Consider the following 27,790-nt stretch of genomic DNA (forward strand, 5'->3'; position numbering starts at 1 on the left):
CAGTCTGGTTGGGGAGGAGAGAAGCAACACAAACAAAAACATTCCCGGATTCTTTTGAAACTTGGCACTATTCTTGACTATTTAATTTAAAAGATCAGCAATCTGAAGTTTTCTTTAACCTGTATAGAAGACTGATTTTAATGGGCACAGTTTTATACTTCATTGAGAACTTTTTGAAAATGTGTCCAATTCTATTAAAAGGTTATTTCCCCAAATGTACATCAACCACAGAAAACTAGAGAGGAAACAATGGTGTTAATGCGAGGGAAAGTCAAAAAGTATTGCTACAAAATCACAGAAAAGAATGAGATGAATACTTCCTGATTCAGCTCGGTCAAGGTTTGCTATTTAGCATACTGCACTCACAAAAATGAAAATAACTTCTTATTTAACAAACATATGCCTCAAAGACTGAAAAATGTCAGGTGTGTCTCTACGGTTAAAAGGTTGAAAAAGGCTGGGATAAGGTTTCCCAATGAAATTCTTGTGGAACAGCCCTTGCTACCCTCGAAGAATGAGCAGGTGCATTGTCATGATGGGGGAAATTCCTTGGCGCAACTTTTCTAGCCTTTTTCTTACCTATGCAGTTTTCAATTTTCTTAAAACTTCTCCATAACAAACCCGTATGATCATCCTGTGTTTTTCAAGAAAATTGTTTGGAATACATCTATGCATGTATGAACTAGAATCATAGTAGCAATATACAGTGGACAGTTTTTATATATCTTCACCTACTTCAGCTGCTTGAATTGTGTCCAGTATGTTGCATGCTTGTACATCAGAATGAGATCACGACAATTATACTTGCCAGCCTGCTCAATGGAATTGTTCTTTAAGAAACTCTGCCAACTTACTAAAACAGTCTGACAAAAGACAGAACATGTTTGAGGCTTTCCTGTGTGCTAGAATATATTAATTTATTTAATTTTACACATAATTTATGTATTTTTCTGGTCACATTTTAAAGCAACACATGCAATGCCACACCCGTTTAGCCTTCTAAAATATAGCGCCAACTCAGATGTCAGAACAATCAACACTGAACCTTGACATTTTAGGCAGCCCAGTAAGCTCCTACACAGATAAGAGCAATGCAGTGACTTCACTCTTCTTCACTTTTCCCCATAGCTGTCATTTGCTGAGAATATGGGATTAAATGTTTATCAGGTTTTTATTTCAATGGATGTAGGGAGATCTGAAAAATATATCTAGTATATTTCTTCCCCACCCTTCCTCCAAGGAGCTCAGGTAGTAGACTGGGCGTTCCATTCTACATTTTATCCTTACAACAATTCTGAGAGGTGGGTTAGGTGGAAAGAGTGACTGGCCTGAGATCACCCAGTGAGTTTCCATGGCAGAGTGGGGATCTGAAGCCAGATATCCCAAATCTTATTTTGACACTGTAACTGTTTTGCTCTGAGGATACATACTATGGGTAAGTGTTAATTGCTAAACACAATCATAGAATCATAGAATCATAGAGTTGGAAGGGGCCATACAGGCCATCTAGTCCAACCCCCTGCTCAATGCAGGATTAGCCCTAAGCATCCTAAAGCATCCAAGAAAAGTGTGTATCCAACCTTTGCTTGAAGACTTCCAGTGAGGGGGAGCTCACCACCTCCTTAGGCAGCCTATTCCACTGCTGAACTACTCTGACTGTGAAAAACTTTTTCCTGATATCTAGCCTATATCGTTGTACTTGAAGTTTAAACCCATTACTGCGTGTCCTCTCCTCTGCAGCAAGCAGAAACAGCATCCTGCCCTCCTCCAAGTGACAACCTTTCAAATACAATCCGAGTGATCTTTAATGTTATGACTCATCATGGTAATCAGAATAACATTCCATTTATCAAATTTATCATAGCGAATTGAATGCAATATCTATATGATTTGTTTATACAGCAGAGGATGAATTTTGCAAGCTTTGTGTCCAACATTTCACTAAATGTTTTCATTATTAAATAGTTATACTTTTAATACATCTTTTGATTTCAATCTTATTTTTAAAATTCTCATATTCATCCCAAATTGAGGAAGAAAAATGATCTCCATCAGTGATGTGACCTATTGAATACATGTCATCTCTGTCATGACTAAACATATGCAAGGTATCTGCATACCTGTCTCAACACGGCCTGCAACATAATAAGAGATCAAAAAATCTAGCTAATGCACCGCTCTATTCTTATTCCCTTCAATTTAAATATGTATAGCATACAGGATGCAGTATTCAGAAACAGGACTTGAATTATTCCATTTCCCATTACAGTCTCCATGTTCTTTGCCATTAACATCATATAGTGATAACACAACCTACTTCATCTTTCTTCACCATTCTATCAGTGTTATTAATACTATTGCTATCTGCTTGGCAATTGTGTTGGAAGAAATGATGCAATCCCTTTGTGTCTCTCCCACCTTTTACAATATGGCCTCATCATGAAAAGGGGGCCCCACCGGCTTTTACAATTCACCCAGATCTTCACAGTATTCTGTTATTCTTGATTTCTAACATGTTCGGTTCTCTGCCTCTTTTAGCATCTGGTTGAGATAACAAGAGTTGTTTCACTATCTGTCCTGTCTCTTTAGCACTGCAATTCCAATCTTATTGTAAAGCTATCCTTCCACGTTCTGGAACCTAAGTAAGTGTAAATATGCCAATTCCCCATATTACAATATATGCCAGAGCCAGAACTGTGGGATTTAAGCTTTTTTTTCTGAAGAAGTAGAACTATAGACAATTGCTCTAAAGGTTGTTTTAGCTGTGATTTCTTTTTTGTTGAGCCATGTAGATTTAAAAACTAACATAATCAGGGAATCTCTAAAGCTTCAAAGCTTTCTGGCAAGTCTGTAATATTCAGTGAAGTCTCGCTTGATTAGAGATAGGGCTAATCCAGAGATTCAACAGATTTTACACCTGTTCCCTATTAGAGTGTGCTAAGGAGAGCATCCATCCTGAGTCAGGCTGGGGGACTTATACTTTCTGCTTGCATGAGTCTCTTGATCATTAAAAGAAATTAACAAATCAACCTTATAGCATAAAGGGAGCAAAAGCTGTGATTGAATACTTGGTGGGAGCTTTTCCAGACAACTCTCCCACCCCAGCATCCTTAACAAAGCAGCCAAGCACCGTTATTTGGACCTAAAGTCTCCCTGGCCCTTGGGGAGACTCAAGCTCCTGTCAGATGTTCCAAAGCCAGAGAACCAAAGCAAAGCTTCCTGATCCGCAAACTCATTCTTACGACTACATTCAAATCAATACTGGTCACAGAAAAAGTTTGCTGCCATGATTCTGCCAGCCTTTGTTTGTTCATTCAATAGCCACACCCCACCCCAGCAAAAGCCTAAAAGTTCTCACTCAATTTTTTGTCTAGTTCTGTTCAACCATGCTCAAATAGGCTACAATCCTAAGAACACTTTCCTGGCAGAAAGGCCCATTTAAGGTTTCTAGTCTGAGCAACAAGTTCTAGGTTCTCACCACAGCACAGGATACAAGAAAAAACAACAACCCATAGACTTCAGAAGGATAGCTAACTAATGGCTGCACCAAGTGACAACTTGTATTTCTCAGCTATCACAGTTCTAATGACTCATCATAAAATAGTGTTCATTTTTTCTTCCTGAAAGTTACTGAGACATCTGGTTGTAACCAAATTAAACTGGCAATTTCCAATGATTCCCATTGCAGACCCCTCCCCCCTCCTGGTCATTCTTCAGAGTCCCCCATCTCCCAGAAGTATTTCATGGAGATCTGTGGGCTGCAATGGGAGGGGAGAAGCAGGAAAACTGGATTCCAGTAATGGAAAAATTTAGACTGGATCCATACCATCATGATGAGCAAACCCATGTGGATTCAGACTTGAAGTAGCTTCATAACGGCTACAAATCACTTCCATCATATACAGATGCATGTCCCTTTTATTTCAAAGCCCAGTTTAATACACTATTCTTTCCTTTGAATTTGCATTTATCATTAGGTAACAGAAAAAAGATAAAAATTACCAACCTCTTTCTACTCAAACCAAATGCAAGAAACAATTACATGGAAAAGTCCATACTAACTCACATTTCTTTATGATTATTAATAAAGCAACAAACTTGTGCAATATCCTGGAGGATCAAGAACAAAATAGACAAATCACCTGTAAAATAGAGGCAGTTGCAGTCAATTTCCTCTATTCAAAAGCTATTTCCATATATACATGTACAAGATAGTTATGCGGGTCTCTTTTGTTGTAAAGGAGAAACAAAGAAAAACACCACCAAGTAGCAAAATAATGAAAATAATACTAAGCCTTACTTCAGATTTCGAGGACATGTTATCTTCCATATCGGAATCATTAGGGTCCACAATGTCATCAAATGGTGGCAAAGTGGTTTTCTTCTTCTCCAGTGTTTCACTTTCCATTTTGACTTTTCCAATCTTAAACTGAGATTTATCCTTTACTTGTTTTTTGTCAGCAGCAGAACAAGTGAGTATCAGTGGTGGAGCACTAGAAAAACTTTTAAATAAAGTTTCTGAGCCACTTTTTTTCCTCTTTTTGGCTGCAAGATCCTCCGAATCCATACCAGGAGGCCTTTTTGTAGGGGCCTTCTTTTCTTGCTGCTGTCCACCTGTTATGGTAAGGATGTTATTTTCAGATTTTGGCTCCTTTGACATAGGTTTGGGCTCCTTGAAGGCCATCTTAGGAACTATTTTTTCATCCTTTAGTGGTTTGTTTTCTTTGGGTTTCTTAGAGGATTCTTTGGAAGATTTGTTATGTTCCCTGGAAGGTTCTTTAAAGGCACTTTTATGTTCTTTTGAGTCTTTAGAAGGTTTCTCCTTATGCTCCTTTATTAATTTGTGGGGCTTTGAAAAACTGTTACTACTACTGCTGCTGCTAGTGCTTATACTCTTAGTTGGGTCCTGCAACAACAGAAATCACAAAATTAACATCCAGAAAGCTAAACTTAAGATACAACAGATATCGTTACTATGCAATGTCTTTTCACTTTAACAAAACCTGAGAACAAATGGTCATCACATACAAGTTTTGAAAACTAATAAAGATTAGGGTTGAGTGCTCCAGCACGCTTCGGTGAGCTCCGACGCCTGAGGTGGCTGGGGCCACGGTGTGGAGGGATGCCTGCTGGCGCGCCACCACCTTGGGTGTTGGTGCTCACCGAAGTGCGCCAGAGCGTTCAACCCTAATACAGATGAGTGAAGCAGGGAAAATACAGTCAATATGTTGTTTCCACAGGTTGGCCACATAATTTTGTCCCCCTGGTTATATTTAGTATTGATAACAGGAGTATCTAGTCCATTAAACATGAAATTATACCTAGATTATTTATAATCAAAATGTTAAACCTCTCCTTTGTTCCAAAAATTTCTAAATTTTTCTGTCCTTTAATGGTAGACATTTCAATGCAACTGCATTCAAGGCTTCTAGACATGGGCTTCACAAAATTATAAATTTTTAGAACAAAGGAAAGGTTTCACATTTTGATTATAAATATTCTGGATATAACTTCATGTTTAATGGACTAGATATTTGAAAAAAAAAAATCCAAAATATAGGCAGAGACTGAGGCTGATCTGGCACTAAAGTCATATTGCAGAGTTCCTAGGGTGTCTTTCCCTGACCACCCACACATTCCAAATTTAGCAAGGTACAGAGAGAAAGCCGAGCCAAGAACCACTGCAGTTGTAGTTTGCTGCATGTACTGCAATAGAGTCCAGGAGTGTGAAAGCCACAGGAAATTAAATTCCCATTATTTCTAGTGTCCTGGATCCTGCCAAACCTTTCAGTAAAAAAAAATCTGCTCACTTTCCCAGAACAACTTCTTTAATTCTCAGGTGAGTAGGACACCTATTTGTTTATATTGCCTCTCTTGAACTCTAACTTGTGCAGGTCCAGATAACGTATAAGAGAGAAGTCGTCTTTCCCTCTGTTTCTCACTTTCTTCAGCACAAGCTCCTATTTCCCTCCCAGCCTTCTAGGAAAGTCAGAGGATGAAAGAACCAAGCAGATATCTATGGCAGGGGATGCCAGCTATGGACTGGAAAATCCCTGAAGATATGGGGGTGAAAGCTAGGGAGTCTACCCTTGGAAGCAGCCATTTTCTCCATGGGAATTAAACTCTGTCATGCAGAGAGCAGTTGTAATTCTGGGCAATCTCTATTCCCATAGACTACTGCAGGATGAAATTAATTCATTATACTTAAGAGGGGTTAAGTGGACTTCAAAATCTCCAGCTTCTGAGTCCTATCAATTTCAGCATTTGCTTCAACACTATTATCATGTTTATATGTTGAATTGAGATATCAATTTTACTACTGCTCCCATGTGCAGCCACAGCAGAATTCAGGATACTAATCCAAAAGATGAACTTTGCTTCAAGTAGTGGTCTCTGTTAAACTTTTTCAGTTGCAAAAGAATCTAAGGGGCGGTGTTATATGAGCATGAAAATAATCTGTAATCAATGGTAACAATTAGAGCTTCATTTCAGAAACCTGCAATCAGTTAGTGCCTTGCTCATTATTTAAAGGGAGGCAGAATTATTGTTCATCTTTACCTTCGTCAGGATTGGAGTTAGTAACCTCACAGCCTAATCGAGAGAAGGCTGACAGAGTCTGTGCACTCAGGCCAATAACCCAAAGGCTACATTCAAGCATGGAGGAAGCCATTTATGTGTGCCGGCTCACAGACATCAGCAAACCACAGAACGATTGGTTTTGAAGTGATGCAGTGACAATTAGAAGGCTTCTATAATGAACACATGCACTAGAAAACATTTCTATATGGAGTGTCCATACTGTAGGAGTGTAAACAGCCATAGAGAAGTTTAAAATGTATTTGTTTGCAACAACAGCCCTGCCTACTGAATCAAGTGTTGGAAGGTTTGAGCTGATATCCTGTTGTTCACCCACAGCTTTGAACATATTCTGTTTCAGCCTATGTACTTACTGTGATTTCCTTCACAGAACCAGTTGCAATGGCAATCAGGGGGGTATACCATTTTGCCCTCTTAAATTGTTGTTAGTTGCTTTGCCCAGCACACATAGAAAACGTAATTTCATCATTCATTTGCATTTCCAAACCTAATCCATGGCCTTTGCACAACCCTTAGAAGAGGAAAGCATATACCTCCTTTCACTGCTTTGAGCTAGAATAGTTGATCAATAAGCAACTACTGTTTTTTGTTTCAGAAACAAGTCTAGGGAAAGTACCAGCAGCATCATTTCAACATAAAGTGAGTTTTGGGACTCACTGGGGCCTTACGGCCCAGATATACCCAGAAAGACTATATAAGTAGGTAAAGCGGATGAATCTACATTATTATTTGCCAAAACAATTAATACTTCAGCATATAATTAAAATTCCGAATGCAATAATGATGAATTATGCATGGAGATGAACATAAATCGATTTTTAATCTTAACCTGTTTTTTTTCCAACAATGGCAAACAATTTAATAATATGCCAGATTAATGTATATGAAATTTCTCTACTGAACACACAGTCTTTACCTGCAGGTATGTGCAGAACTAAAATTTATTTTAAAAAAGACCCAATGTTCCAATGGACATTTTGAAAAAATTGAAATACATGTCTACCATTATTTTGCAGCTTTAATATCTTCAAATTACTTTAAGGAATCTTTATATGGCTCAGGAAAATGATGGAAGCATCATTGAACCACAGGTTTACACGTTTTTCTATCTACAAAATAAAAATCTTAATGTGAAATGTACTTTCATCAAACCTTTACTTATGTTGCTGCTTTAACATTATAAAATGCATAATTTAAGCCTTAGCACATAATATATTATTCGACACTTTTATGAAATTTAAATGTCCAAATGCCTAGGCTTTCCATCAGCAACCAGTTACTTAGTGAACTGCATTAAGCCTAACATGAGATATAATTTTTTTTAAATGCATCAGTATAGCAAAGACAATTTTGCCAATCATTCATACTCTGCATCTGTCCTATGAATAAACTGCAATTAAAAAAATAAATCAATGGCAAGCAACTTCAAGTGTTTAAGAATGATCCTATCTTTGAATTGCTTTTGGCTGTTTCCTCAGTCATCCGATTAAAGTACTGCTTTGAACTAGGTTATTTCTTGGCTGATGGGCCATGCACCAGTCAAACTGTTGCTCGAGGCATGCCCCAGTTTCTTTTGCCAAGCTGTATCTCACCTTTGGCCCATGAGATGATTTCTTCTTCACTTCAGAAAAAGACAGGGAGTTACTAGGAAGGTTGGGGAGATGAAGACTCTGCCCTGAAGCAGCTGATGTACCCTCTGACATTACCATGATCTATTATGAAGGAGAAATAAATGTATTAGTAACATTTGGAAAATTGATGTGGACAGAAACTGAGGTTCTTGGCAGTAGCTACTTCAAATACCATGGATAAATTGCCAGCTCAGGTTTCTTCTACACAGGATGCTCATTACTGACCAAACCAAATGTATTAAAATGTCATTTGACTTGCACTGTTAACTGAAAGAATGAACTGAAAGCATAAGCACCCCTCTACCCCTCACCTATTAGAATCTATCAGTGAAGCACAACAGTGAAGGGGGAGGGGGGTCCAGAAAACATAAATATCTATTTGTCCTGAAAATGAGAGAATGCAAACCTGTTTACTTTCATATCTCAAGGCAAAATTTTATTTATTTATTTATTTGATGCCACCCTCCCAAAAGGCTCTGGGTACTTTACATCAAACAGGAACAATACAAATAACTCAGTTTATAATAAAATAACAAGAACAACAACATTATGAACAATAGAAGTTCCATCAGGGCCCTGATCTCTGGGAGCTCGTTCCACCGGGTGGGGGCCAGGATAGAGAAAGCTTTGGCCCTGGTTGAAGTCAAGCAAGTTTCCTTGGTGCGAGGGATCACCAGGAAGTTGGAACTGGTAGAGTGTAATGCTCTTTGAGGGGTGTAGGCAGAGAGGCGATCCCTCAGGTACACTGGGCCCAGACCGTGGGTAGCCTTAAGGGTGATAACCAAAACCTTAAGCCTGATCTGGAATTTGACTGGAAGCCAGCGCAGCTTCTGGAGGATGGGCTGGATGTGGGACCTCCCAGGTGTTGCTGTGAGGACCCTGGCAGCTGTGTTCTGGACCAGTTGCAGTTTCCAGATCAAGGTTAAGGGCAGACCAGCATAGAGCAAACATAGAACAGAAGTTGAGTCTAGAGGTGACCGTCACATGGATTACTGTGGCTAGGTGTTATGGGGCCAAGTAGGGCACTAGTAGTTTGGCTTGGCAAAGGTGGTAAAATGCCAGCCGCGCTATCATCATGATCTGAGCCTCCATAGAGAGGGAGGCATCAAGAATCACCCCCTGGTTCCTGGTGGAGTGGGCCACTGACAGCCGTACTCCATCCAGGTTGGGTAGGCGTGCTTCCACACTTGGACTTTTCCTGCCCAGCCACAGGACCTCCGTCTTTGAAGGGTTGTCCTGGTTGTGCTTCAGACAACTGTGTTTGAGCCACCTTGTCACTGCTTCCAGACAGCTGGCTAATGTTTCTGAGGGAGAGTCAGGGCGGCCATCCATCAGGAGGAAGCATTGGGTGTCATTGGCATATTAATGGCAACCCAGCCCAAACCTCCGCACCAGTTGAGTAAGAGGGCACATAAAAATACTGAATATGATTGGAGAGAGAACTGCCCCCTGAGGGACTCCGCAAGCCAGTTGGTGGATGAGCTCTCTCCTAGTGCTACCCCCTGTCCGCAATCCCGGAGAAAGGAAATCAGGCAGTGAAGGGCAATCCCTCTGATCCCAGTATCGGCAAGGCAGTGAGCTAGGAGCAAATCCCAAATTCAAGCAGCAGTTTTGAGTCAGAACCCATTTTGCACCTGAATTCTCCCACAGGCGTCTTCATTGTGGATACTCACTACCATGGCCTTACTAATCATTTGTGCCCATGAATTAAATTGAGGAAACCCAAATTTCATGTGGTTCTTCTGCTACACCAGCAACACTGGCAGGATACAAAACATTTTTGCCATGTACGTAAAAACCTAACTAGCCACAAACTCAACAAAAGACTATATGTGTGTAAGCAGAATGCTAGTTTACTCAGTTTCACTTATAGGAAACTTCCATTCAATAATTGTGAAAACGGACAATTGACCTTCTGTGGGAGCAGGAAATTCTCTGCAATCACAGCAATCAATATAATGTCAAGGAGGTTTTCCAAAGGCCTAGAAGAAGCCTATGATGGAATTAGAATACGGAATTTAACATTAGAGTACAACAAGGCCACCACAGTCTAAAGAAAACACTAATTAGTAGCAAATAATGAATTTGCATAAGTATTTTAAACCATGGTCGCAAGTAATGTGAAGACTGCATTAGTTTTATACAGAAAATCTTTTTGATATATGAGTGACATTCAGACAGGACTTACCCCTCCTGCTCTCAGCAGCTTTCTTCTGAACTCTTCCGTGGGGTTGTTGAAAGTAAGTTTTTCACAGCGGAGATGGTTTACAGGTGGGTGGCCTTCCAAATGTAGGAATAGGTCATAGTCAAAACGGACTTTCTTCGGTTCTTCCTATGGGTTAGGAAATAGTCAGGCAGGGGGAAATATCTGATACCACACTGTCTTTTATCCCACGTTTACACATATTTGTTTCTTTGCTTGTAGGTTAAGCAGGACATTGCATTAATTAAAGTTCTGAAAATTCCTTAAATCAATATCTCTGAGAAACCCAGGAAAGAAATGACTAAAATTACTGTTTGCTTTCAACTTGAATAACAGCATTGCTGGCAATGGTTTTAAAATATTTTCAGCAATCTTTTTGAAACGGGAGCAAACAGCTAGAACTTTCATGCTTAGAAAGGACACAGAGGTGTACATTCTTTCCTACAGTCCTAAACTGCTTACCTGTCTCCATCAATTAACATTAAGCCTTTATATTAGCACAGAAAGAACATTTCTGTTGCTTACTACTCTTCTAGCAATTCAGATTTTTTAAAAAAGATATTGAAAGGTAGAAAAGAAAGCTACCCAGCCCATCAACTAGTCTTTGATGGATGTAAAATAAATGCAAATAAGTCCACTTTATATCAATCATCCCTACAGCACATTAAATTGCACCTTGTAGCCCCATTATAGGTCATTACTATAATGAAGTCTAGATCAGGTTGCCCTTAGCAACTATTCAGAGGCCACAGGTTGTCAAGAATGCCAACAGAAACAGAGTACTCCTACGCTGCCCAACTAAAACTGCCTATCAAATCAGTGTTAATGTTTGCTGTACAAAGTCCTGGACAAGTATCTTAGACATTATGTCCTTCTCTGAAACAGTGCTTCCTCAAGGACTTCTAAGACTACCACTGTTAAAGCTGATCTAGATGACAAGGCTGCTTATTTAATGTGCTTTGTGGCTATTCCTCTGTTAATGGTGCTTGATGCAATTAAGTCATACTGAGTTTCTAAACCAAAGACTGTGGGGATTAGATCCAAAGACTCCCTTCTGATACAAGAGAGACTTCCTCTACTGGAAGAAGGACCTTTGCCAGATGGCTCCCATTTGACTTGCAGGACGGCAAGTTGGGCTGAGTATGACACACACTTGTTTGGTTGGCTTAAAACAAGGCCACAGCTTTATTAACATATCAGAGTGTTGGTCTAGCATGGGAGAGGGAGCCTATGTATGTGAGCAGCTGACCACAACAACCCTGACCACAGTGGCGTCCTGGGAGTGCCACCGGGTTCCACCTCTGGGAATCTGGGTCCTCTTGCTGCTGGGTCCCATTCAATGGAGGTTTACCCACCTGGGGTGCCGAAGAGAGGTGTAAATTGCCTCTGGACCCACCCCAGGCCACCTGGCCCCCAGAGCTCCTTTGCTTATAGTCAGTTGCCCGAACCATGGGAAGTTTGATGCCCCCCACAGAACTCCCCCCAAAACAGGCTTCATCCCATGCTGAAACCACTCCTTGCTGTGATGGATTCATACAAGAAAGCCTACCATCACAGGCCAGCATAACTTTATTTTGTACACAACTCAACTGAAACCAATATTTAACAGGGTGGGTGAGTATGAAGCTGCTCTGCTTGACTGCTGCGGGGGGGGGGGGGAGAAGAGGCTGGGCTCTTACACATGGCACCTTATATAAGGGTGCATTGATCCTGCCTCTTTCCCCCCTTGTGCACAGCATGTCTCACACCACACCAGCCCTCCACACAGCCTGAGCAGCACCAGGAGTGTGTTCTTATGTCTGCTCTTCCACCACATCGGTGGGCAATGTTACGTACGTCTACCACATTTGCCAGAAGATAACTTTTTGACTCAACCCACTATGAAACTTCTGTTTGACCTGCTCCACTGATCACACAGCTCAGACCTTTAAGGGGCTGCTGCTAATTTTTCTTCCCCATTCTGATATTTTCTATTTGTCTTTAATGATATTATAGGCTCTGATTTTCAGGCTCAGAAGGGCTATAAATTTATAGACATTTAAAATATTCATTTTCTAAGGGGAAAAATAAGTGAACACTTAAAATATTTCTAAAGTTTCTTCAAAGCAGAACTGTTCAGGTTCAGTGTTACAGCCCAAAAAAATCCAGTCAAGCTTAGAATAACAACTGGGTGAACTCCACAAAGCAGCCTTCTCTCTGAACTTGAAGCTATGCATTGTGAAAAACAGCTAAGGTCAGTAGTAGGGCAGATTCATTTGAGGCATGATGATGAACAACAAATCCTGATAAGATTTTTTAAACTAAAACAGCATACATGCTTTTCTTTTCAGGGGACCAAACCATTTCCCATGCTCAGTGTCAACCATTGTACGGCATATCGTAGAAGCTCAGCATTTAAGAAAACTTGTGAGTGCATGTAAATGCTATGTCTGCATTTGAGAGAATATATTGATTGAACAGAGTTAGTAATTTTGTTTTAATTTGGATAGTGGCTAGCACAATAACGGACACTTTGGATACCATTATCAACAGCAGTAATAAGTAAATAAATAATGCTGAGAGTTCACCAAAAGAAACATCTCTCTGACACAGCAAAAATTGGAGTGAATAGACAAAAGTTTGTTGTAGCCACATGGGTGATTAATAAATGAAAAATCATTAGTTTTCAGTTTTTGGAATCCTCTAGACCAGGAGACCCCAAACTGAGGCTCGTGGGCTGAATGTGGCCCCCAACCTTTTTCTATGCAGCCCTCCAACCGACTAGTCTGCTGCTATCACCCTCAGGGCATTTTCCCTCAGACCCTTACATAGCCCTGATTTCCTCCATTTTATTTTCTGAAGCAGCACCTACTTCCTAAACAGCTCCGACTGTGTGGAGGGCTAGTGTGGTGTGAGACATGCTGTGCACAAGGGGGAACCATTTTTTAAAAACAAATAACGTTCAGTTAGAAGAACTAAGTTCAGCTGGTACAAAACCTCAGGGTCAATGATGTTAAGAAGGGATATGCTGCAGCACTGGACATATGACTTCTATTTTAGAAGAACTTTACTGTTCTTTCCAGGCACAATTCAAAATGTTGCAGCTGAACTCTCCTACATGATACTACTCACATCTATTAAGTTATTTTCACAAGGATCTTCTCTAGCTATCTTTCCTTCTTAAACGAGAGAGGAGGTAACAAGAACTAGGGGTTTCTTGGTGGTAGAGCCATAATTATTGACTCCTCCCTACCTAGCAAAAGGAAATTCAACTGGTTCCATATATGAAACCTGCATGGGAGGGCAGTACACACATTAATTAAATAATAATAATAATAATAATAATAATAATAATAATAATAATATTTAGACAGTAGAAGAAAATGTAATTTTCCCTGAGTTTATCATTGAAGAGCCCAATCAATTGTCTAGCCTTGTTCTAGAACATAACTGACTCCATTGAACTTGCATCTATTTTGCCAATTTTGTCTATTCCTGGGTTTAAAAAATGGTTCCACAGATATTCTGACACACATTTCAGTTTTGTTGTGCGCTGCTTCTTGTAGCCTCATTTATCATGCTTCCATCAGTGAAGTGTGATAAAGAAAAGTAAAAAAATCTAGAACAACCTGCACTTTATAGTGCTGGTAAAATTAGAAGCCAGTGTTCTTATTGACAGTCTATTTTGTATACTGACAGTATAGCTGCAGCAGGGATGACTATCTGACAAATACTGGTCAAATATTTACATGATAATGGCAACTAATTTTTCTTCTATTACAATATTTATATCCTGCCTTTCCTTGTGGTTTAAGGCAGAGTACAATATACAAAGTTTGAGGCTAGCAACTCAGGATACCTTTAATATACAGTATGAAATGCTGTATCTGAATTCTACGCTAATAAAGGTATGCCTGGATAAACATTCAAATACTGAACATTGGAATTCATGAAGCAAAGAACCAACTTGGAAATCCCACCTCAGCTCCCTCCACAGCCTCTTAAGGCATTTTGTGAGCTTTCAGTTTGTTGAGCAAGTTAATCCCTACTCCCTCAAATGAATCTCAAATGCTTCCAGGTCAATACCTTATCAAGCCATGTTTGGGTCTGCTTTCCTTTTGGTTAGTTTACAAAGCCTTTTTTTCTTCACAGCTAAGTAGTCCCTTGAGGATACAGAGACACCTCTCCTTTGTCTGTGGAAAGCCTGATTGGACTACTTCCATGGCTGGCATGGGGCCCAGCTATTTTACTCATAGGTACACTGAAGTGAACTACATTCAAAATACATCAGTTGCTTGTATTGATACTAACACATTTTTGGAAGGCCTAGTTTTGAATTAAATTTCATTTGTGAAATAAATACATACAATTACAATTAAAAACTGTCTCATATTTGTGGTTATAGGACAGAGCTATCTGACCCATATTGGGAGTGGCCTATGGAAGCAGGGAAAGCAGACAATTTCTATAGAGCTGGGGTCATGAATCTAGAAATTCAGGTTTAGGAATTCAATTTGGAATTACCACTTGGAAGTGTGGGGAAGTAAAACTGACAACCAACACGCATTTCAGCCTAGCAGCTAACAGGTGCACCCACCCCAGTCTGGGTGAGGGAGGAAAATGAACATTGTGAAATGGCTGGCAACTATATCACTGGTCCATTTTGGTTCCCCTGCTTCAAAGCAAGGAGGAGGAAAACTGAAAAGTCTAATGGCTTGCAGCCATTTAAACCTAACAACCAATGGGCAGACCCACCTTGCTGTTAGAGTGTAATGGCTGTTAAGCTAAATGGCTTGGGAGCAAGGGGAAGCAAAATGGACCATTTTGCTTCCTCCTGAATTGAGGTGGGTCAGCTGAGCCGTCAGTTGCTAGGCTGAGATTTTAAAATGGCTCCCAGCCATTTAAACCTAACAGTTCAGCTGTGGACCCACACTGATCAGGTGTTAGATTTAAATAGCCTTAACAGTTGAACCAAACAAAAGTCCAGTAAATGTTTGGGAAGGGTAACTTCCCCAAACTTTGGTTAGTGGGTTCTGAACTAGGCCATGTTCATGCTGAATTTTGGCTCCTGAACTGATTCCTGCCTATCCCTAAAGGAGACCTCTTTCTTGCCCTTACTATGAAAGGTCAGGATACTAGAATGGTAAAATTTAATCTGCTTGACATAGGCTTCATGAAATTAGTTGGCTGTGGTCAAATAATGATCACTTGATCAGCCAAACTGACCATTATCCCCATAATGTATTGTAATATGCCTTGACCCAGGAGAAAGGCAGAGTATAAATGTGTTAGTATCAATCAAAATAAATAAAAATAGTAGGCAATATTTAACACTCTTGCTTCACCCAAGATCTCCAACTTTCCAAAAGGCCATCTTTTTTTTGCTACTAGTCAATGTGAGTATGGCTATATGAATGTTTCTGGCAGAGAAAAGGTACAGCTTCCTTACAATTAAGGGAAAAGAAAATAGGCATTTCAGCTTGTACATTTCCTGCTTTCCAAAATACATCATGAAAATAGCATCACACATTAAGTATCTCAGAGAAAAATATGTATTTAAACAAACTCAAGCAATGTGCACAGAATACAGACAGCACTGAATTTTATAAGAAACAGATGTACTTATTTATTATTAAAACGTAATAATAATGCATTTTTTAAACTTAAGACCCACTTTAATTTTGCTTTAAGTGTAAGCAGAATATCTTTGTTTCAATGAATGTTAAGAAACAGCTGTCATACCCATCTTCCCTTTCATTATTAAAACTAAAGAACAGCTTCAAATATGCTTTGAGTATGAACAGAATATCTGTTTCAACTGAGTCTAAGACATTTTCGTAATTGCATTCCAATTTTATATAACTATCTTAGCCTTTCTCAACCTTTTTACCATTGAGAACCCCCTGAAACATTCTTCAGGCTTCAAGAAACCCGAGAAATGGCATGATTGTACAGAATATGGCTGGGTACACAACCACCCAGGGCCTCTCCCTTTTGCACCCCCCCCTGGCCCATCATTGGACACTCGGGGTGTCGACATGAACATATCTGGTCATATCACCCAATAAATGTTTAACATTTTTAAAATATATATATAAAAAAAATTAACTCCCACCCATTCAGGAAACCCTACTAGGGCCAAGGACCCCCAGGTTTTCATGAAACCCTAGTTGAGAAAGCCTGATCAATCCTATTCCTATGCCAACTTCATGTGCCAAAAATTGCTGATAAAATTATGACAGCACTGCAATTTGAATTGCAAAGCATATGTTTCAACTTACATTTACCAAGCTGTAATATAGCATTGATTAGTAGGAAAAAAATCTTAAAAATAAAAATACCCATATATTCACATGTCAAGAATTTCAAAGTACATACCTTATTCTTGAAATAAACCTCTATCGGCAAAATGAAACCAGCATACCCAGATTCTTCAACTTTGTATGGTGGATCTTTGCACACTTGGAGAAAAAGAAAAAGGAGTTTGAGCTTTTTAAATTTTGTGCAATAATTCTATGAATGAAGCTTTCAAATTCCCTTAAAAATGAAGATTTGGGGAGGGGGGGGGAAATGTTACCAGCTAGAACCCAATACCCACACCCTACAACGACAACAAATTATTCAAAGTCATTCTGACCTGAACAATAGATACTGGGATATAACCCACACCCTGTAGTGAAAATATGTATGATTTCTTAACGTGGAGGAATCTTAGATAAAGTGGATTAGCCAGGGCTACAGCTTTATCTTTATACAAAATGTACCTTAAACCAGGGTAGTCAACCTGTGGTCCTCCAGATGTCCATGGACTACAATTCCCATTAGCCCCTGCCAGCAAATGCTGGCTGCGACTCATAGGAATTGTAGTCCATGAACAACTGGAAGACCACAGGTTGACTACCCCTGCCTTAAACAACTCACATGATGCTATTTTATCTGCCACTCCATATTGTCATCCATGCAATAGTTGATACTATTTGCAAAGTTTTCCAATAGCACCTCACCACTTAAGTGTCCATTCCTCCATTAAAACCCTTCCACGTTTTTCTTTAGATACAGATAACAAGAAGCACAACGGGCACCATATCTGTGTTCATGTACCATTGTTCCATTCAACTCAATTCGACCCTGACTAGAAGTGGCTCCTTGATGTGTCAGGCTTTTTCTCACCATATACTGTTTTATTTTGAGATGCCTGGACCTTCTTCATGAAAGCATGCGCTCTGCCATCAAGAGATACGTGGCTTGAAAAATCTTGATCCCATATCTTTACTCTCCTTTAAAAGTTTACATTGAAGATTTTGCACACAGAATGAAATACATTCTTTTGCATAGGCAGAGGAAATATTGATGTCCCCCACTAATATTCACATTGCACAGAGATGTTGTCTAAGTCAGTGGTCCCCAACCTTTCTGAGGCTGGGGACCGGCAGGGCATCGGGCCGCGCCTGCGCATCGGGCCGCGCCCGCGCATCGGGCCGCGCCCGCGCATCGCGCATGTGTGAATGCGCCATGCGCATGCGCAATGCACGGGTGCGGCCCAACCCTGATTCCCTCTTCTCACCCTCCCGCAGTAAGAAGCTTCCCGGGCCGCAAGCTTGCAGCCTGGGAAGTTTTTTACTGCGGGGGGGGGGCGGGCACAGGGAGCCGCCCCCCGGCGCCATGGCCTTTGCGGCCCGCAGGTTGGGGACCACTGGTCTAAGTGTACTTAAACCAAACAGTATGTAACATACATTCTGGGACATACATTTATTCATCTCAAATCATACTCCAAAAACTGCTTGTAAATTTAAGGATGCTATAAATAAAATGCTATTTGTGGTCACAGCTCCATGCTAGAAAATATTGTTCCGGTAAGAATTGTAGCAGTTGAAATATTTGATGTAACCTTTTGGCTTTAAAAACTAACACAACTGATACTCATACAAAGGCTCCTGCTAATCTGATGGAGCTTTAGAGAGTCAGTAGGAGAGGCAATAGGAGACTATCAGGCTGCCACCAGCTCACACGTGGAGTTCCACAGTGAGTGGTCCTCTCCAATCCTATTTAACATCTTCATCTGCCCTCTTGCTCAGCTGGTGCAGAAATTTAGGCTGGGATTTCATCAATATGCAGATGATGCCCAGCTCTTCATCCTGATGGGTGGCCACTCTCATTCTCCCTCTTAAACCTTATTATTATTTATTCAATTTATATCCTGTTGCACCCAGTAACCATCTCGCGGCAGGTTACAAGATAAAACCCCCATATAAAACATATAATACATTAACCCCATGAAAATTACTCCAGGTGGCAACAATCTCCATCCCCCACGCAGCCACTGGGTTGCCTTCTGGTATCCAGAGGGGGGCTCCAAGTGCCGGCTACACATCAATAATTATGGACGGTTTAGTGGAGATCTTTTTCTTCTGGGGGGGGGGGATCAGATCTTCCATGCCCCAGCCTCAACCATGGACCTGGCTGAAGAGCTCCATTTTACAAGCCCTGAAGAATGCTGGAAACTCCTGCAGGGCCCTCAGCTCTTTCAGGATCTTGTTATACCAGGCTGGGGCCAGGAAAAAAAAAGCCCTGGCTTTGGTCAGGGCCAAGAACTTCATGGGGGCAAGGTACTGCCCACAGAGTGTAAAGCCCTAACTCCTTAAGATATGTGGGTCCCAGACCGCAAAGGGTCTTAAAGGTCAAAACCAAAACCGTGGACCTGATCTGGACCACAACTGGTAACCAATACAGCTGCCTCAGCACCGGCTGGATATGGGCCCTCCAAGGTTTTCCAGTGAGGACCCTAGCAGCTGCATTTTTCACCAGGTGCAATTTTCGGGTCAGGGACAAGGGCAGGCGAGTTACAGAAGTCAGTTCTGGAAGTGACCATCACACAGATCACAATGGCTAGGTGAATGGTTCTGGGGGGAGTCCGGCCATCTGTCTATGAAGAGATAGAGCTGGGTGTCATCTGCATAATGATGAGAATCCAGGCCAAAACTCTGCATTAGCAGAGCCAAAGGTTGCATAAAGATGTTGACATGAGTGGGGGAAAGCACCGTCCCCTGCGGGACCCCACAAGGGAGTTGACAGGGATGCGATAACATCTCTCACTGCCACCCTCTGTGTCCGGTCCTGAAGGAAGGAGTGCAGCCACTGAAGGGCTGTTCCCCGTATCACTGCCCCAGCGACATGGTGAGCCAACAACTCGTGTTCAACCACATCAAATGTGACCGACAGATTTAGCACTACAAAGATAGCTGAGCCACCCCAATCCAGTTGGCACCAAGGGCAGTCAGTATTGTCTCCACCCCATAGCCAGGATGGAAGCCTGACTGGTATGGATCGAGTACCAAAATTTCCTCCAAGAATGCCAGGAACTGATGTCTTAGCCAAATGTCTAGAAGCAGTGACAAGGCAGCTCAAGTAGAGTCATATGAAGTTCAACCCTTCAAATACAGAGGTCCTGTGGCTGGACAGGAAGGATCCAAGCAAGGAAGCACTTCTGCCCAACCTAGACAGGATGCAGCTATCAATGGCTCACTCCACCAGGAATCTGGGCATGATCCTCAATGCCTCCCTCTCTATGGAAGCACAGGTCACAAGAGTAACATGGCTGGCTTTTTACCATCTACGCCAAGTTTAACTACTAGCACCCTAGTTGGCCCCAGATCACCCAGCCACAGTGATCCATGTGGTGGTCACCTCTAGACTAGATTTCTGCAACTTGCTGTATGCAGGCCTACCCCTAACCTTGATCTGGAAACTGTAACTGGTCCAGAACACTGCAGCCAGGGTCTTCAAAGGTTCCCAGTTGAATTCTGGATCAGACTTAAGGTTTTGGTAAACATCTTTAAGGCCATATGCGATTTGGGCCCAGTGTACTTGAGTCACTGCCTACACCTCTGAAATAACTCTATGCTCTGCCACTTCCAATTGGCTGTTGATCCCTGGGTCCAAAGAAGCTTGTCAAACTTCAACCAAGGCCAGAGCTTTCTCTGTCCTGGCTCCTACCTGGTGTAATGAGCTCCCTGAAAAGATCAGGGCCTTGCCTTAACTCCCACAATTCTGCAGGGCCTGCAAAATGGAGCTCTTCTACCAGGCATTTGGTTGAGGTCAATTGAACCAACAGCATCTCCTGGGCTCCCAGAAACCCCTCCCCATGAACTGAATCCCGAACCAAACAACCTAGGGGATCATAGTTAGCAAGTGAATGTTATCACAGCAAATGTTATATTACTTGTTATCTTCAGTTATGGAGAACACAGTTATTGTTTACCTGATGTTATGAATTGCGCTGTACTATTCCTATGTTCTGTGCAAACTGCCCTGAGCCGCAAGGGAGGACAGTATGGAAATAAATTAACTAACTTTCACTGTCTTTGCACAACAAACCTTTATGCCAAATCTCAACTTGCTTTTCACTTTCAGCAGCAGTATGCCATGAACCTTTTAGGAGAATAAGTCTAAAATCTCACCAGACTCACCAAACGTGCACACTAATACACAAACACTAATATACAAACTTTGCATATATTTTAAGTGATCAAAAACCACCGTTTTCTGAAGACATGCCACTCTGGAAGATGAAATGTGAACTGGTAACTGTATGGATTTTTTTTCTGAAAGAAGAATCCACCATTGGTTTCACAATCAAAAGTCATATCACTAGTGTCATTTGTTTCAGTGCTTGTTTGCCAGAATGGGTACTCTCTAAGTAAAAATGATAGCATATATAACTGGGGGTTCTGAGCTAGCTTGGGGCAACAGCTATTCAGAAGAGTATCTAAGAGACCCAGGATTGAATTCCCAATCTGCTATGAAAGACAGCTTCGTGATCTTGGGCCAGGTCCTACTCCCTCAACCTAACCTACTTTACAGGTGCATTGCAAGGATACAATGGAGAAGAGGAAGTAGACAATGTAAGCTTCTTTGGGACTCCACTGGGATGAAAAGGGAAATTGAAATTAAATTCATAAATAAAATGTAGCCGGCTGGACTATGAAAGCATACAATGCATGGGGCAGCCTTTGCATCACTGGGACTGACAAATGGACACCACAAAAGAAGAGTCTGTGCTCTTTACCAGTATGTTACAAAGTTAGAGACATGCACTATCCTTCCCCCATCACATTACAATTCACAATGACTTATAAAAGACTACATCAGCAGGTCAATCAAACCAATGAAAACAGCCAAAGAAGTCATGTATAAAAATATTTAGAAATGCAGGATTTCTCCTTTAAGCACAGCCAGGTATTCTGCATAACACAGAAGCTAGAAATTACAAGAAGGATGCAATAGCTTCAAATGACAATGTTTAGAGAATATTCTCATCTCACTACTCATCTGGTTCACAGTTTAAGTAATACACACCTAAAGTATTTTAAAAACACTTTTGAGAAAATCCACACTGAAACATTTAACAGTGTTATAAGAACTTATGCAGTTGTAAGAACAAATAATGCCTTACCACTTTAATATGGCAATATTTGGGTGCAATCTAACATATCAACTAGTATTGGGGACCAAACACTGAATGAAGCATTTATTCTGGTAAATTTTCCACATGGCATATTTTTACCTCCCTACACAAGATGTCAGAAAGAAGCTTTTTTGTTGTTTTTTTTAAAATACATACAGCAAAGATAAGGGAGCTACCCCAAGACTACATATAATTAAGCTCTTAGAAACTCAAGAAGCCCAGGATGCTGATGGCACATTCTTAAGAGGAGTTACACCCTTCTAATTCAGTTGATCTTAACAGACTTACAAAGGTGTAACTCTGCTTAAGATTCTACTGTAAAAGTCTCACTTAATTCTTAATAGCTAATTCATTACACAGACAACTCTACCCAAACAAAAGTTTTCTAGGTGCCAAAGAAATTTTGGCAGAACAATCTCATCTCGATACACATGGAATGTATTAGCTGATCATCTGGGAACACAGCAGTTTATTGAAATGAAACTAGGGTGAGATGAAGGGACATGGTATATTTCAGGTCATAAACAAATTATTAAATGAATTTTTACTGATGTAAAAGAACTGGAAACCCTTTCTGGTGGCACTTAGGTTATATAGTTTTTTAGAGTACATAACAAAACCTTGTGAATGCCAAAAGCTTAGTTCTATGAAATATTATAACCCTCAATTATTTTCGTAAAGCCTAGCAGAACAGGGAGGGCAAGGCACTTCACAAGGGATTATTTTGGGGCAGTAAATTTCCCAAAATGTTGCTGTCATTTCCCTGGGACAATCACTTTGCCACCCTTCTATAAACAAAGTCTGATTAGCACAGACTTTGAAAAGCAGCGTTAATGTTTATAAAAAGCAGAAAACCCAAATGGCACACTTTGGCTGAGCCCTCCTAGATCCATAGTTTGAACAGAGCTTGGCCGGATTAAATAAGAGGAGATCAGTGACTGGATCTTCTCAGCATTTTAACAGGTCAGTTAGCAGCTATTCAGGCCTCTGATTTGGACTAAGGGTACAGTATGGGGGGAGGGGAGTTTAAACCCCCTTTCCCAGAAACCTATGCAAGGTAGGAAATAACCCTTGACTTGTAGACTGCTGGTCCAGGAAAACAAAAAGTCCTTTTTCTGATGGGAAATTTGGTGGAAGCACTGGGGAGGAAATCCACTTGAAATACTTTATTTTTAATTGAGAAAAACCTTGTCTTTCAAAGCCTTCTTCTAATTCCACATGCATACTATGGAAAATTCTGAAGACTTCATCATTCTTTTCCAAAGGAAAAATTGGGAATTCTGAGGGAGCACTGAAAAACCTCTTATGCTGTGGGCATATTACGTATTCTCAAGAAGTTTCTGTCTAAATGTAAATAGTTATGGCAACAATTCATATGTTAAAGTGTGTTTAATGCCAACAATTAAAGTATTCAGTATGTTCAATGTTAAATAATTTAGCTTAATATTGAAACATGCTGCCAGTCCTATCTATTGTGACTCTATGATGGTGTTTCTGTCCAAATAGTTTACTACAGAAATTTGTTATATTTTTTCAACTTTTATTTTCCTAACCTTCCAATGTCAAATATTAAGGATACATGTGTTAGGGTAGCATACTGTACAGTCTGTAGCTTTTTGAAGTACTGGGCATACTTGCCATCTTTCTTTCTGTCTGTCTGTCTGTCTGTCACTGGAGGGAAGCTCAATATAGAACCATCTAAGTTGCACTCAGAGAGGAAGCTGTCATCCAAAGCACTTGTGGCCATGGTGTACACCGTAGAGAAAAAAACTGTGCTCGGAGCTCACCCAAGATGGTGACTGGAGTGGCAGCTGACTTTCCAGAGTGTTAAGCTCTCTAACTCCCTGCCCTACAGTGCTGGTTATCAGCTACGAGAATAGAACTATGAAAAGGAGAGTTTCCAGAATAAATAGGGGCAGAGGAAGAAAAGGAATCAGAAGGGTAAGTTGCAGAGAGGTGATAAGGTAGCCAGATAGGTGCCACCTCTTTGGCATTGGCAACCCTGGGGAAGGGGCTCCTACAAGGGACAGCCAGGGGGCACAGCCTCCTCCCCGTACACTCTCTGCCTTTCTGCCGCCTTTGGCCCTCTCCATCAGTTTCCCATGTGTGTATGTGTGTCTGGTGCCCTCTCCCTGCCTTCATGCTACATGTTTGTATCTACTTGGATATATGCATGTAGCCCTCTGTGAGTCTCTCTGATGCTCTCTGCCAGCCTCCATACAGCATGTATGGGTTGCCAGGACTCGGGCACTTGCTACCTGGAGACTTTTGCCAAAACCTCGGAGTTGCTGCAGTGGTGGTGCCCAGAGGAAGGCCTTGCCCCCCCCCATATTTCACGCTCCCAGCCACTCATTGTCTCCTGGATGCATCCTCTTCTGGATTCTGAAGACCTTAAGTCTAATTCAAGGGTCTCTCCTTCTAGATTATGCATCAATCGCTGCCTCCATATACTCGCCTCTGCTGCCCATGCTGGGGATCCCATTTAGGGGGTCTCTCACACACCTCTGGTTTGGACCGGGTCATGCTGATGTTACTCCCTCCACCGCCATCAGTTCCTCGTCAAATTGGTTTTCGCCATGATAATAAACAAATCTCAGGGGCAGACCCTGAAAAAGCAGGCCTCCATATAGAGGAGCCCATATTCAGCCACGGGATCTATGTTGCCATTCCAAGAGTTAGATGCTTTCAGAATTTCACGATCTGTGTGGTTGCTGGCCCAGGACAAGAGATGCTGATTCAAGACTCAGACCAGATTGTCATGAAGAACGTGGTGCAGCATGAAATTATCAACTGACAGGTAAGCTCCACCCATGCAAACCACTTCATTGGGAGTTAGTGGCTTTCCCAGCTGACTGAAGCCAGTGACTCATAGCTGTTGTCCAGGAACCAATGAAGATGCCACCACATGCAACACAAACTACCCCTGCAGACATGCAATTGCTCAAAGAATATCACTCCAGTGACCTCACCCAGAACAGCAGCCTAGCGCCCATTTTATTCCTATGTACAACAGGCTTTACCCACTAGATTTTCATAATTATCACTTTAAAATATTCATTTTATATCTTCTGCAGCATAAAGATTGCATGTGTGAAGTTTAGTTCTGTGCAGCCAAGAACAAAGCATATTCCAGAGCTTGAAGCAGCACACAAAGTTCCATGCATATGCTAGGAATACTGGCAACAATACAGAAAGAATAAAAAGCTCTATTTTATTTTAGCCTATACTTTGCTCAAAACATATGGTACACATATGGGACAAAATCATTTAGAAACATGCAACATCTCCCCCCTCCCCACTTTGTTTAACTGAAATGCAATTAATGGCTTTCCATTAAGCCACCCTCTTACACATGCAAAGCAAATGCTTCTTTCTCTAAAATTGTGTTCCAATTAAGAAGACTTGTTTTGAGATAATCCCTAAGTGTCTAAAGCTTGAATGGAAGTTAAAGGAAACTGTCACAAGGTGTGGTGAAGACCAGCCCTGTTGGTCCTTTGGTTTCTTGTCTTACAAAGGGTCACAGTTTTGCTAGAGGGCCAACAATAGGGCATAGACTGAGGTTTCCCTGATGTTGTTCAGAGGTTTACTGCCTGTGGATGTAGTGGTTACTAGCAGCTACTGACAGACCTATTTTCTATTAATCTGTCTTATCCCATTTTAAAGTACTCTATGCCTGTGGCTATCACAACAACCTCAGGCAGTGGATTGCATATTTTAATTAATTAATTTATTTATTTATTTATTTATTTGATTTGTATGACCGCCGCTCTCGGAAACCGGCTCGCGGCGGTTCACAATGTTTTAATACAAATACAATATATTAACCATTAAAATTCCCCATTAAAACCCCATTAAAATAATGACTGAGTAACAATGATGGCGATTAAAAAACTATTCCCGTACAGGCCCACTGGATGAGCAGAAGGGAACGGATGGATAATTGGGCATAGGGTGGAACAATCTGGGGAACCAGGTCAGTCTAGTACTGGCCTCCCCCCTCCGGGGAGAGGGGTCCGATCTTAGCCCCGGGCCATCACCCGGCCTTAGACAAACGCCTGGCGGAAGAGCTCCGTTTTGCAGGCTCTGCGGAACTCAGAGAGCTCCGACAGGGCCCGCAGCTCTTCAGGGAGCTCGTTCCACCAGGTAGGGGCCAGGACCGAAAAGGCCCTGGCCCTTGTCGAGGCCAGGCGTGCCTCCCGGGGTCCTGGGATCATCAGCAGATTCTTACCCGCAGAGCGAAGTACCCTGCGGGGGGCATAAGGAGATAGGCGGTCCCTCAAGTATGCAGGACCCAAGCCGCGTATAGTCTTGAAGGTTAATACCAAAACCTTGAACCTAATCCGGAAACAAACTGGCAACCAGTGCAGCTGCTTCAGCAGAGGCTGAACATGGGACCTCCAAGATGATTTAGTGAGGACCCGTGCAGCTGCATTCTGTACCAGCTGTAACTTCCGGGTTAGAGACAAGGGTAGGCCCGTGTAGAGCGAGTTACAGAAGTCTAATCTAGAAGTAACCGTTGCATGGATCACAGTGGCCAGGTGTTCCGGGGGCAGGTAGGGCGCTAGTAGCCGAGCTTGGTGTAGATGGAGAAACGCCGTCCGAGCTACCTTAGTGACCTGGGCCTCCATGGAAAGTGAGGTATCCAGAATCACTCCCAAATTCCTGGCTTGGGGCACAGATGACAATTGTACCCCGTCCAGGCAGGGAAGACGCGCTTCCTGTTCCTGCTCCCTTCGGCCTAGCCAAAGGACCTCCGTCTTGGAGGGGTTGAGTCTCAGGCGGCTCCTCCTGATCCATCCAGCCACTGCTTCCAAACAACTGGTGAATTTTTCTGGGGGGAGATCTGGCCGGCCATCCATCAAGAGATAGAGCTGGGTATCATCAGCGTACTGATGACACCCAAGCCCATAACTCCATACCAGCTGAGCCAGGGGACGCATATAGATGTTAAATAACGTGGGGGAGAGCACCGCTCCCTGTGGCACCCCACATGGGAGTGCAAAGGAGTCGGATAACTCCTCCCCCACAGCGACCCTCTGTGACCTGTTCTCTAGAAAGGAGGATAGCCATTTAAGAGCCACCCTTCCAATCCCAGTATCAGCGAGGCGGTGAACCAAGAGCTCGTGGTCAACCACATCAAATGCGGCTGACAGGTCTAATAACACGAGAATGGCCGACCCGCCCCGGTCTAGCTGGCGCCGGAGATCATCTGTCAGGGCGACCAGCACGGTCTCCACCCCATGGCCAGGACGGAAGCCAGACTGGTATGGATCAAGGGCCGAAGTTTCCTCCAAAAATGCTAGGAGCTGGTCCGCTGGTCAACCACATGGGAGTGCAAAGGAGTCGGATAACTCCTCCCCCACAGCGACCCTCTGTGACCTGTTCTCTAGAAAGGAGGATAGCCATTTAAGAGCCACCCTTCCAATCCCAGTATCAGCGAGGCGGTGAACCAAGAGCTCGTGGTCAACCACATCAAATGCGGCTGACAGGTCTAATAACACGAGAATGGCCGACCCGCCCCGGTCTAGCTGGCGCCGGAGATCATCTGTCAGGGCGACCAGCACGGTCTCCACCCCATGGCCAGGACGGAAGCCAGACTGGTATGGATCAAGGGCCGAAGTTTCCTCCAAAAATGCTAGGAGCTGGTCCGCGGCGGCCCTCTCAACCACCTTGCCCAGGAATGCAAGATGCGATACCGGGCGGTAGCTGGCGGGGTCCCGTGGATTCATGGTAGGGGGGGTGGGGGTGGCGATCCTAGTCCGGGACAGCTATGCCTTCAGGGCTCTCCCAGCACCATTTTGAAAAAAAATCTTTTTGTTCCACCCAAAGCTACTGCCTATCAGCTTCATAGAATCATAGAGTTGGAAGAGACCTCCAGGGTCATCTAGTCCAACCTCCTGCACAATGCAGGAACTC

At 42.1% G+C, this 27,790-nt stretch overlaps 1 protein-coding gene across 12 annotated transcripts in view; it reads right to left on the reverse strand.

Moving 5' to 3' along the window:
- The window catches only part of MLLT3 (MLLT3 super elongation complex subunit), a 131,760-nt gene that overhangs the window by 41,267 nt on the left and 62,703 nt on the right, over positions 1-27,790 (reverse strand). For all 12 annotated transcript variants that reach the window (XM_077345196.1, XM_077345185.1, XM_077345188.1 and 9 more), the window contains 4 exons: positions 16,789-16,871; positions 10,417-10,560; positions 8,190-8,309; positions 4,301-4,906 (listed from right to left, as the gene is read on the reverse strand). In XM_077345196.1, the coding sequence (XP_077201311.1) occupies positions 4,301-4,906; positions 8,190-8,309; positions 10,417-10,560; positions 16,789-16,871 (953 nt within the window). The remainder of the gene's footprint in view (positions 1-4,300; positions 4,907-8,189; positions 8,310-10,416; positions 10,561-16,788; positions 16,872-27,790) is intronic.

This window comes from Paroedura picta, chromosome 7, assembly GCF_049243985.1.
Source record: "Paroedura picta isolate Pp20150507F chromosome 7, Ppicta_v3.0, whole genome shotgun sequence".
NCBI lineage: Eukaryota > Metazoa > Chordata > Lepidosauria > Squamata > Gekkonidae > Paroedura > Paroedura picta.